Here is a 13,057-nt window from a genome sequence, read left to right as displayed (position 1 = left end):
ACCCCTAATAGAATATGGTAATGATGATTATACCATTACTCTTAATGTAACGCATTATACTTGGGTGCTCCAACGGCCACTATCAAGAGACTGCAGACAGTGCAGAACTGTGCAGCTCGCTTACTGCTGAATGTTCCTAAATGATCTTCTGCCAAACCTGCTCTGGCCAAATTACATTGGCTCCCTGTCCAGCAGAGAGTGCACTTTAAGGCCCTCTGCATTATACACAAATCAGTTGGGGGGAAATGGTCCCCCTCTGCTGAGGTCCTGGAACCAATGGTACACTCCTAACAGGAATCTGAGATCTAGTAGCATGGGTCTCTTGTCTGTGCCTAGAATTAAGCATGCAAGGACTGGAGGTCGTCTGTTCTCGTTTAATGGACCCAGATTGTGGAATACTATTCCACTTCATATACAGCGTGAGTCTGATCACCTCAAGTTTGGTAAACTTCTAAAAACGTTTCTGTTCTAGCTGATTTGTGTTGTATTAGGGTGCCTAGCGCTGGGATGCCTCGGGGTAACTACGCGCTTTAAAAATGCTACTCAATAACAATAAACCTGTGGTTTCTATTATTTTACTATTTTACTTACTGTGGCCCCCCGAGGAAGGGACTCATTGTCCCGAAATGCATTGGGCCAACACCAACCAACTGCCGTTATTGATGTGTATCAGTCATTATGTATAAATATGTGATATGATTATTCATGAAGTTGCATATGTACGAAAACTAAGTCATGAAACAATGACAACAATGTACGTGTTGAATAACATTGAAATTACCTTGAAAAATGACCAAGAAAAGTTTCAATAAATGAAAGATTAATTGTTTTTGTGTTTCATTGTGAAATAGGAGTTTATTTTGGACAAAAAGTATCAAACAATTATTAGTTGGAAAATAATACAACTCGCTGTGCTCTTAGGTCCTAACAGTTTCTGTTTCGCACCTCTCACATACAGAAACAATATATTTTGCCAGGTCGAAATGGCAGATAAAAACTACACACACAGGCTGCAACGGCAGGCCTGACACATTTTTATAAGTGCTACTTAAGTTGGTGGCACAATTAGAGCTGCAGGCCCACTAATAGCATTTGATTTACAGGCCCTGGGCCCAGGTAGTGCCACTTTACTATGGGCTTAAAAGTAAGCTAAGGATGTCAATTGGGTATTAGCCAATTATATTGTGTTTGATGGAGAGAGCACAAGCACTTTACAATGGTACAGTATGCTGAATCCTAAAACCAACTAAAACAAAGTCAGAAAACAGGAGGGTGAAGGCAAAAAGTTAGGGGGAGAACCAGGCCAAGGAAGTCCGGTCCAATACTGGTACTGGCTGAGAGACATACTTGGCTCTCCCCGTAACTTAGGCATCTTATAGAGACGTCTAGCCGCAGATTCCTTAACGTAGAATTTCCCCGGGCGTCAGACTGGATCCGAAAAACTTTCCGTAGGAGAACCTCTGCGAGCGAGAGGCGGCGCCGCTCGGCTCCGCCCTGACATCGTTCACGGACGTGATGTCAGCGGAGCCATATATGCCCCTCCCGGCGCGCTGACGTCCGTTTTCTCCTTTTCCGTGTCCCAACGCGGATCCTGGAAAACCAGCGGTTCCATGACCTGTTTTTCAGGTCTTCTTGACGCCTTCTGCGTCCCGGAACAGTGTGCCCTGCCTTTTAGGCTTTAAGGCATGTGAGACCTGTGCACGCCAGATGTCGGTAACGGACCTGCACGCCATCTGTATATGGTGCCTCGGAGTGCACCACGATTCCAAAGAGTGTGACGATTGTCAGCGTATGAATCCAAATTCCTTACATGAGAGTCAGATTAAATTGCTGGCTGCATGGCTGTCCGGTCCTGCAACTTTGCCTCACCGCGCTCCCTTTCGGGATCGAGCCCACTCCTGAGGTCGTTCCCGCAGACGTAGTTCGGAGGCGGGTAAACACAAACGTAAGTCCAGGAGGTCTTATTCCCATACCCATGACGCTGGCCCCTGTTCTTCTCACTCACTGCCGGGAACAAGCATCCGAAGGTAGTCTCCTCCGTACCCCCCCCTTTCCAGGTGCTGGAGAGACACAAGCCCAAATGGAGGCTAATCTGAAGCACTCCGCTCTTACTTTGGGTCACCCCCTCTCCCTAGTGCGCCTTCGAGTCCTATAGAGGTGTAAGACACTCCTTTCGGGTCTTCGCCGGCAGATTTGTCTTCGGCACCTGCTGTGTGCATCGACTCTGGTTCCGGAGCGGATAGGACGCTGACGGGACAGGTCCTAGTGGGTCCTCCCAGTCGTCCGTCTATCCCACCCCTTCAGTCTCCGCATAGCCCTCAGCGGCTCCCTGCGTCGACGTCCGAGGCAGTGCCGGGCTCGACGCCCTGTTTCCCACATGTTGCAGTGGGGTCGACGTCTGACGCGCCCAGCCCCGACGTGCCCAGCCAGAGTCCTCCTTGGACGTCGACGTTTAGACGACTCCAGCTCGACGTCCGGAGGTTAATATGCTGCACGTGGACGCTCTTCTGGACTCCCCTGATCTGCTGCCGTTTCGGCCCATGGTGCAGGTACCTTGTGTGGCGTGGACTCCGGATCAACCCCCTGCTCCTCCACTTTTACTGTCTAGTGGACGGGTTAGTCTCCAGCCATCCCCTACAGATGGGTTATTGTCACCTCCCCAGGTGATAATTGAGGCTAATGCTGCCTACACACAGGCTATTCACAGGGCAGAAGCTATTCTTTGTTTTCAGCCCCCTGTGGTTTCTCTGCCTTCTGATCCTTTGTTGGATCTTCTCCATATGGAGCCTGTTGAAATTGAGCCTTTGCTGCCCCTTGGGGCATCCTTCTTTGACATTATGCTGGGCACATGGGGGAGGCCTTCCTCGGGTGACCCTGTTCGGGCCATAGCTCCTCGACACCGTCCTGCCCCTAATGATCCGCTCTCTGTCCCTTTACCCTAGGGCCTAGGGTCTAGTTGTTCAGGCGGCCTTCGACGTAGTCTTCCTCCACCCTGCCTCTGTTGCCTCCCACCAGGAAGTCTAGGTGGTTAGACGCATGGGGTCGCCAGCTTTTCACCTCTGCCAGTGCTGGCATCTGTGCCTTGAATACGGCTTGCGTGTTCGCACAAGCATCCTCTACCTTTGGGACTAGGTCGAGGCTCTTCTAACTTCAATTCCAGAAGGCCCGCGGGTAGAATTAATCCGCCTTCCGCATGATGCAAGGGGAATGGCGCATTTTCCCCTCCACTCCTCTCTTGACGCCACTAACCCGGTGGGACGAGCTCTTTCTCGGTCTGTGGCTTTGCGCCGCCATGCTTTGCTGCGTGACAGTTGGTTCCTGGACAATGTTCTGGATGCTCTTTGGGATCTGCCTTTCAATGGTGTGGACCTTTTTCATAGCCACGCAGATTCAGCAGTCTCCAGCCTCATATCAGGGCTACCGTGATTCGTGCGCATGCCCCTTTTTGCCTTATGAGTATTTTTATTCTGCGTAGGCGATATTGCCTTGTTGGTTTAATTATATACATATACTGGTTCTCTGCGTAGCACCCGGATAGTGTAAGCGGTGGTTCTGCAATCTCAGTATTCTTTACATGCGGCAGGACGTCTGGTTGTCTTTCCTTTCAGTCCTCTGAATGTGTGCTTTGCCCAAGAGGACTCCCCTTGCAGGGGTTGACACTTCGCCTATGTAGGGTATTTCTAGGCTATTCGGTAATCTTGCTGTGGGCCTCTTTTTCTGCTGTTCAGCGATCCTAACGTTAGTATCGCTCTATGGCACTTTCGGTGCAGTTCGCTCTAGCTGTCCTCGTTTTGCGCCACTGTGTGGCACGTTTCTTGATATGGGCGTAACCTGGAAATCGCTATCATAGGGGGTTTGCGTTTTATTCCACTGCTGTGGTGCTGGTTCTCCCCTCCCCTTTCGGGGTTCAGGTAACAGTTTATCATTCTTTAGCCCTTACTGGGTTTGTCTTTACAGGTGGCTGCTTCTCCCTCTGCCTCTCTACTGTTTATTGCCTTGTGCTCTCGTTTTCTGGGCACTTTGCCAACAGAAGTCTTTTACACATTCCCTGCTGTTTTCCACACAGGTGTTTTCAACACTCCTGCTTGGGTTCTTGCTCTCACCACTGTCAAGGGGAGTGTTCTCTTTAGGAGACTGTCTTTTGGGACGCCTGGAACATTTGGTTGATCCTGCATGTTTCAGGCTGTCGTGTCTAGCTCCGTCTCCTCCTCTACCTTAAGGGGGACTGTTGCTCCTCCCGGGCAAGGGGCTGTCTGGCTTACTGGTCTGAACATTGTTCTGTCCACTTCTGGGCAAAATATAAGAAATTGAAAACCTCTCCCCCCCCCGCCCCGCCCCTCCCCAGGCTGCTGTTAAACCAATTCATTATCTTGCACAGCGATACCTGGGTCCAGGTCAAATTAGGCGCAGGTGAATTTTTATCCAGGAAGAGCCCTACAAGCACAGGAGTAAAACAAGGAGGCGTGCTCGCACCAACATTATTTTATCTTTTTATGGCTGAACTGTCAATCTTGCTGTACGAAAGTAATTCCCATGCAACCAAGTTAGGGGGCACCCGGCTGTCCAATTTATTCTACGCGGATGATCTGGTGCTGATCAGCCAGATTCCGATAGGCCGACAGCGACTGTTGGACATCACATCGCAATATTCTAAAACAAACAAACTCAGAATCAATCAAGAAAAAAGTCATGTGCATCACTAATCTTAAAACGAAAACAGCAAACAACTGGTTCTTGGACTTAAGGAAGCTGGGCGTCGCAAGCAAATACAGATACATGGGGGTCATTCTAGACTCCAAGGGCAGCTTTAAGCCACAATGCGAGGGAAAAAAAAGAGGATTAATGACCACAGTATCTTTAAGAAACCTAAAAAATAAGATCACTGAACCAAGCCTCCTCCCCCTAATAAACGTGATTCAGGCAAAACTGATTCCATCTATCACCAGGGAAGTGAAGCGATGAGGGGAAGATACGCTGAAACGGTAGATGGTACGGTAGCAAAAGCATTGTGCATGATCTTTGGCTTGCCGAGGTATACATCACCCGCGCAGATAAGGCTTGAATTTGGGCTCGCAAAGGAAGAGCTGGCATGCAAAGGAGTATGTTTAAAAAGCTGATACAAAATAAGCAGGGGAGAAGCAAAAACTCTCAATGCACTCCTGTGGAAGGAACTGCAAACTAAAGAAAGCTGCCCTGCAAGGCTGCACCTGGAGGATGCAATAAAACACCTGGGGTTGCGTCAGCTATGGGATCTCCGAGGGCCCCAGATAAGATCATGCAGGCAAGCAGTCCTGGCATGCTTCTCCGGCGATGAAGTTCAACTGAGCTGCCGACTGGTAAAATACCTTGAAGTCGTAGATGCCCACCTTAACAAAGTGAAAGAATAAACAGAAAAAGCCACATTGGTCTGGCTGTAGATCAGAAGCCAGTTCCACAACCGGCATGAAGAAAGCACACCACTTACATTAGCGGAAAAGCAGGCAGGACAGTGACGGAACCCAGCGCAACCCTTGAACCCGTAGAGCCAAAATAATCGGATGGCAACAAGGGCCCAGTTGGCATCTTGGTGTCCATTGAGCTTTACTGCTACAAAGACAAGCTTACGTGGAGGATAACTTTTTGTTGCCCAGGCAGATTATGGACTGCAATAATTAACTGGATTTGAATGGGAATAGAAGTTAGCCCAACCACTTAAAGGTTTAATGGAATTATAGAAGTGAGCCAGTTTTTGGGCCAATCTTATATTCTGCCTGTATCTTAATAGTTTTAGCTTCAGCACCTTTTAATCACGTTTTACCTCACACCGTACCGCATTATTATCGTAATTTGTTATGGCTGTTTTAACCCCTTCCATGCTGATGACAGAACGGTTCCGTCATCAGCATCGGTTGAGCTGTGCTGATGACGGAACCGTTCCGTCATGACTCCGCCCGCGCAAGGCGGAGTCAGCACAGGCGGGGAATACGCCCCGCACGCAAGGGGTTAAACACACAAAACTGTTTTTATTGATGATGGTTTGTAATGGTTTTAATTAACTGTACAATAAAGTATTAACTTACCTGTCCACTTCTGCTTTCTCATGACTGTTGAATCTTTTCGCGTACCCTAGTCTTCTTGGTGACGCTTCATTGTTTTTGCGTATTTCTTTTACCTCTAAATCTAGTCTGTGCTGTTACACAGCAAAATCGTGTGTCAACGTTTCTTCATTCAATGTCCATGGTCATTGATCCAGCCTGCTCGTCTACGTGCTCTTAAACGGGTGTCCAGCTTGTCTTGTGCCCCTTGGCCTGGTGACCCTTTTTTGGCCGGTTGCCTACCTATTATGGCATATCTCGCATCGGGGGCTGCTCATGTAACCCCACAGAAGGGTTCTTGTTATACTCCGTCCGTCCACACGGTATGCTTCTGTTTCGTCCAGTCTTCAACTAGGCTATCATTTTTACTATATTCCTGTTTTGGGTGCTTCTGCTGGTTGCCATCAGCCTTTTCACATGCCTGGTAACGGTGTGACTCTCGTAAGGCCTCACTTCTGTTTCTACAACTACTAGCACTTTCTGAGCATTGATCAGCATCTTACCAATTTTGTTCCACGTATTTGGCTGGTACAGGATTCCACAGTGCTTTTTTCCACTGTCTTACATACTGGACCGGTATGTCTTGACTCTGTCATGCCAGTTGTCTTCCCTCTGGGTTTTATACACGGTCAGCAAGTCAGATCCTGTGGATACATCAGACCCTGGGTTCAGTTCCACTTCTTGCGAGGTCATAAACTTTCCCTTTCACATCGACATATCTAGCATGTTTTCTTTCTCACACCCCGTGTATATACCGAAGTTTTCGTTCTCTCCTATGACTGCTTGTGGTGCTTTTGCCTCCCAATGGTATTCACTCTTTCTGAGCTTCATGGTCTGGTGTGGCTGTGCTGACTTGCGGTCCCCACCGAGGGTGGTCACCTTGTTGACGGCAACGTTGCCTCTGCAACTTATTGGGGATCAGTCGCAGACCCTGCTCCCCTATGGGTATGGCTTTGGTATCTATTCTAAGTTAAGGAATCTGAGGCTAGACGTCTATCAGATGAACGAGTTACTTACCTTTGGTAACGATGTATCTGGTGGAGACATAGTCTAGCCACAGATTCCTTAATGCAAGCCCATCCTCCTCATTCTGCGAGGACCTTTTCAGGTTGGGCTTTCTACACTCTCCTCCCTCCAGGTGGCTTCACCCTTCTGCAGGGTGACATTTTCACCTCGCTCCGACACCGAATGCTTCATTCTTCTTTCATTTCTCTACTCCACCCATTCTCGTAATTGGACAGTATGCTCATGTCCAGTATCCTTTGCAACCCTACGCCCTGGGTGGTACAGTGTGGGATCTATTCATGTTTTTTCCCACCACCGCTCTTACCTTCTCCATCGCCTTGTGGTCTCTAACCACCCCTATGCTCCATTGGTTTGAAGCCTATTGGCTCTGCCACATTTTATAGGTCTCTTATTGGGGATACAACGTCTCTTTTTGGTGATGTCTTGTGGTTCATTGTCCTAGCTCCTTTGTTGGGACTTTATGTCGTCTGCCATGATGTTATTTACATCTTAATTTACCTCCAATGGTGGTTGGTCTTCACTTTTGCGGGGTTGCTTCTCCGAGCATTGCTCTGCTCTTCCCCTAGCATTGCTCTGCTCTTCCTCTTTACTAGTCTGTAATATATAGTGCCTGGCACTTTCCTTTATGGTGCTTTTTTTCACCATTCCATGTCTTTTCACCATTTTCGCACACTGTTACCATATTCTAACATTTTTTGGTGGTGGCTCCGTGTTGTGGCGCGGAAAAGTTTCTCCGATGAAAACTGACGTCCGTGCGCCGGGAAGGGCATATATAGCTCCGCTGAGGTCACGTCCGTGGACGACGTCAGGGTGGAGCCGTGTGGCGCCGACCCGGCGCGCAGAGGTGCTACTGCGGAAAGTTTTCCGGATCCAGACTGATTCCTGGGAATATTCGAAGTTGAGGAATCTGCAGCTAGACTATGTCTCTACCAGAGATATCGTTACCGAAGGTAAATAACTCATTCTTTACTGTCAATACCCATAAGGCCCACCTCATTTACATTCATGGGTTGATCCTCAAAGTTGCAAACCTAGACGAAACCCACAAGGGCCTTTCATCCTCAGAGGATCAAGAATATTCATTAGGCAATTCTGAGCTTTACACAGCTCCCAATCCAACAGGGCTTTTGTGTGCTGGGTCGCATGGCCTTATGCATCCTGTTAGTTTCTCATGCCCAGTGCCAAATGAGGGCTCTCCATTGTTTCTTGTAATGTCCTTTCCTTCAACACCGCAGGGGGCTCTCCGCTTCAGTTCCGACCCTCTAGTCAGTCAACCTCAAATTGCACTGTTTTTGGACTCCACCAGTCTTGATGTGAGTTGTTGACTTGCCCTCTGAGAGCATGGCTGACATGGTTAGGGATACCTTCTCACTGGGCCCAGGTGCTCATCTGGGTGACATTACTGTGTGGGTCCTTTGGTCCACGCTAGAGCAGCGTCCACATATAAATGCAGAAGAACTGTGGGCAGTCCCGGCTAGCCTTGAAGACATATTCCCCTGAAGTATCAGGTAGCGCCATTAAGACCCTATCCGACAACACCACCAATGTTTCTTATAGCAACGGAGAAGATGGTTTTGGTCATGGGTTCTGTGTTGGGAGTTGATTTAGCCAGTGGCAGTAGGCAGAGTGATGAGGAATTTTACAGGTAGTGGAACAACTGCCAGTGTCTTTCCAAGTGACAAGTGATGCTCTCAGTGGCCTCTAGCTAGAGGGCCACGAGTGGGAACTACACCCTGGAGTGACAGATGTGACCTTCTCCTGAATGAACAAGGAGGATCTAGTCTGCTGATCTGTTGGCAATGAACATTGAGCCTCTAGCTCTCCTAAACAAGCATGATGGCCAGATCCTCCATCCATCCCCCTATTTCTGGGCTGCATGGGGCTAATAATTCAGTGCAAGCCCCTCTCCCCTAGTAACAAAAACATGAAGGGCCCACTCAAAATGGCACAACTATTTTCTTTCAATTTTTAAACGAGTGGCAGCTCTAAATATGTTCAACAAATCAAGTTCAGTTATCCCTTGTAAAAATACAATCACATACATGATTGCCAACATTCTACTGGCAACCATGTCTCCTTAAAAGTATTTACCGTGATCATTTACAATATTTAAAGGGTTTAGGGGGTGGTGGGGCAGCTGCGGTTGATGAACGTTTCATGAAGGTTCATCAAACAGGGGCAAAGTTATTAACAAACCAAAAAACACTCATTCAGTGGAAAAGTAGACCTAACAATAACTACCTACTGGCAATTTCCATTAGTGTAATTAATATATATATATATATATATATATATATATATATATATCACACTTTTTGACTACTCATTGAAGGTGATCCCAGCAGTTTGTTCTGTGGCTCAGTGTGAGACCCCCTAAAAATAATTTCTAGAGACACCACTTAGTATGTAAGAATGGAGCAATATTAGGATATCCAACATGTTTTTTCAACCTATTTCCGTTAAAAGTGTACAATGCAAAGATATGCCCACCTGCCAAATGTGGCGGGCACGTCTGCATAAAGCAAGAAACATCCATCCCTACCTGCCTGGAATGGACTTGGTGTATAAAAAGTAAAGATTTATGTGTTGGTCAGACTTTCATACAATTTGAGGCCTGCTTGGGGTTTAAGGTGAGCAGGAATAAGGCGCTCTAGCAGTGCATCAATTAGTGGGGAGTGGTAGATTTGTATAGTTGTGGGACGGTGCAACCAGTATAGAGGAATATCCTAAACCTCTTGAAGAACCAAAGAAAAGAAACCCTTGGCCCTGAAGAAACGTATAGCATGTACTGGGTACACATATAATAAAAAGTATTGATACTGTAAGAGTTTACAACAAAGTAAGTCGACACCGGTGGTGTAATAAACACATCGTTTTATGTTGATCTTTTCTTCAAAATTATACAACGCCAGCCGGCATGCGTTTCGTCAAACAGGGGGATACCTGTGACTCATCAGGGCTGCACAAGGCGTTAATGAGTAATGCAGGGAACCAGTGATAATTCCGACCTGGTCGATGGGTAGTTCATGGGCCGTAGATACAGTGAAAAGATGAAGGTGCTCTTACACAACGCACGAGACAAGCACCGCCGGGACCCTTCACTTTGAGGTCTCCGCAACACAGACGCACCCGCCTGTGGCTTCCTCCTTCATCTTTTCACCGTATACGTGTGCCCAGTACATGCTATAAGACTTTCACGCAAAGCTAAACATCAAACATTGATATTCCACAACAACTTCTTGAGACTGAAAAATTGAGTCAGCTCAAAATGCCATTCTGACCATTGAACCACTCTTGAGAGGGTCCAATCTGCTCCTAACCCTTACTTTATAATGGACCTTAATTGTAACCTCAACATAACTGTAAATCTATCTCTAAGCATTACGTTAACCCTAAACGTATCCTCAAGACTTACCCAACTTATATTGAAATTCTTTACCTCTTGTATAGCAAAAAGATCTGACTTTATTGTGGGTGGTAGGTGGTTTCTGTGAAGATTAGTTGTCATAACCTTATCCTTGCAAGTCATTTCTTAAAATTTTAGGTATCCCCGTGAAATTTAGACTCCCCACCAATATCTTCTTCTTGTTTTTGAAGCAATGTACTGTCTCAGTGGGTAAGTCTATCTTTTGTCCTCAAGAGTACATGCAGCATTATGTTGGCACCATTTTGGGGTAATTATGGGGTGTGTGTGCGCTCAGCGAACACTGCCAGAAATATATTACCGATATTGCAGATGTAAATATATCATTGCATCACAGTTGTGACCACACATTTTTATCATATCAACAACTTGATTTTACTTTTTAAAACGTTTAATAAGTCCATGTTTATTTACTTAACAGGCATTAAACAAAGGAGGATCAGCTTTAAAAAAACAAATCTCTACGTCAAGTACATCATCAGCAAAAAAAGATGGAACCTTGCAAAAGATTGGAGATTTCTTGCACAGTTCTCCATCCATTTTCCACAGTAAAGGTCTGTATATGCTGTGAATGAAGATTGAGCTAGTATTGAGTTTATATTTTCTAATACCCCAAAGTATACTTCTCCAAAATGTAAAATTGCATTGCTAGTGGTCAAGTTCTTAGACTGACATTTGACGATATCAACTTGTTCTTTTTAAACCAAAAGCACATGACCCATCAGTACTTGGTAATACTGTGTCTTTTGCTTTTGGGCCAGTAGGACAATGCCCTATACTCACACATCCAGTCTCCACCTTTCATTTAGCTAGAACTGAATGAAGGTCTGGCGTTATTGCCCCCCCCCCCCCCTCTCTTAAATTTGCTTTATGCTTTGTACGAATTTGTTGAGGCACACACAAGTAATTTAGGGTCTGCTGTGGAGTTCTGTAGTAATTGAAAACCTCCAGTTTCTGTGGTAATTGCTATTCTGGGAGTGTAGTCCGGCAGCTGAATTTCATCCACTATGCTATCCCTGTAGCAGAGGAACTTACATTGGTGTGTGTCGCATTTTCTGCGCACATTGGATTACTTTTAGGAAAGTAACGTACCATAGAACAGTACAGAACAGTAGCAAACATGAAGTACTGTACAGTAGTAAGCAGGCAGTACAGCCTTGAACACAGACAAGAGGTGCAAGTTTCTCTGTAGACAACACATGCACTCATTGCAATGCTCACAAGTGTGTAATTTGGCCCTAAGCATTCAATATAACTCATGCACTATAGCCCTAAACCCACTCCGTCCAGGCTCAGTGCAGCACTTATGAATGCAGAAAAGGTTCAAGCAATGTTTTTCCAGCCCTGGTTGACTTGTCTTGCAGGTAATAGTCAATTAAGATTGATGGGTCATTATTCAGTGCAGCACCTGACTCCCATTTGAACAATTGAACAGTGGTGGCCGACAGCTAAATACCGGCATGGTGGGTGGAGGAGGCACAGGGAGGGGGTGAAGGAGTCAGCAGGAAGCGGGCCGCGGGGGAGAGGTTTAATAATTTTTTTTTAAACGTAACTGGTGCTGCCAGCTCCCAAGCTTTCCTCTTCTTCCAGGTCCTGGCATTTCTGACTCTCCATCCAATCCCTGTGTGTTATCAGGCATGACAGCAGCTTGGGGATTGGCCTGAGCGGGCTGGATTAATGCTCGCTCGGGCACAGTGAGTATGTTCTGATTCTCCATTGTGGAATACATGTTGGAAAAACCTAAGAGTATGTCAGTTTGGCGGGTCTAAAACGGCCAGTCAAACTGACATGCTCACTTAAAAGTGCACATCTACCACTCCTCCTCTCCCCCCGTTCCTCTCATGGCCCAGCCCACCCGCCCCTCCCTGCACAAGCTGGCTCAGACCCAGCAGCTAAAAAATAAAACAATATTTTTTTAATTTATTTTGAAGGTTTTATATAGCGCGAACCAGACTCTTGCGAGTATCAGAGCGCTTTACATGACAAGTAGAAGTATATACAGTATATATTACAATTTGGTGAATCATGCAATAAGTAAGTACTAGATACATCTAGATCAAGAAAAGGCAATGCGATGCTAGTGCAAAATGGCAAAGATAAACAGAATGACGAATATAAGTGAAGAAAAGCAAGTAATGGAATGGAATAAAGAGTTCACCGGGATTGAGCCATGAGGATAGCTTTCACTTCTCTTTTGAAGGAAGCAGAGGAAGGATTTATTCTAGTTTCACTGGGCAGAGTATTCCATATCCTTGGAGCCATACCAGAGAAGGACAGGTTATACGTTTTTTTCTTGCCAAATCGTTGCGGTTGTAGGAGAAGAGTCTTGGCACTCCTGGACGCTCTGTTGCCCGCAGAGAGAACCAGCTTCTGTGCTAGGTATTGTGGGGTGTTGTGGTAGAGAGCCTTTTGGGTCATACAAGCGAATTTTAAATTAATTCTGGCTTCAAACGGTAGCCAGTTGAGGGCTCTCAGGTCTGGGGATATGTGGGCATTTCTCTTAGAGCCTGTGATGAGTCTCTCAGATTTCATC

The 13,057-nt window shown here is 46.4% G+C and overlaps 1 protein-coding gene across 1 annotated transcript in view; it reads left to right on the top strand.

Moving 5' to 3' along the window:
* The window catches only part of KIF20B (kinesin family member 20B), an 870,233-nt gene that overhangs the window by 811,122 nt on the left and 46,054 nt on the right, over positions 1 to 13,057 (top strand). The window contains exon 32 of the mRNA XM_086921981.1: positions 10,946 to 11,078. Coding sequence (XP_086778107.1) covers positions 10,946 to 11,078 — 133 coding nt within the window. The remainder of the gene's footprint in view (positions 1 to 10,945; positions 11,079 to 13,057) is intronic.

Source organism: Lissotriton vulgaris, chromosome 5, assembly GCF_964263255.1.
Source record: "Lissotriton vulgaris chromosome 5, aLisVul1.2, whole genome shotgun sequence".
Classification (NCBI taxonomy): Eukaryota; Metazoa; Chordata; class Amphibia; order Caudata; family Salamandridae; genus Lissotriton; species Lissotriton vulgaris.
The sequence above is the reverse complement of the archived record's forward strand: the minus strand, read 5'-3'. Positions and strand labels throughout refer to the sequence as shown.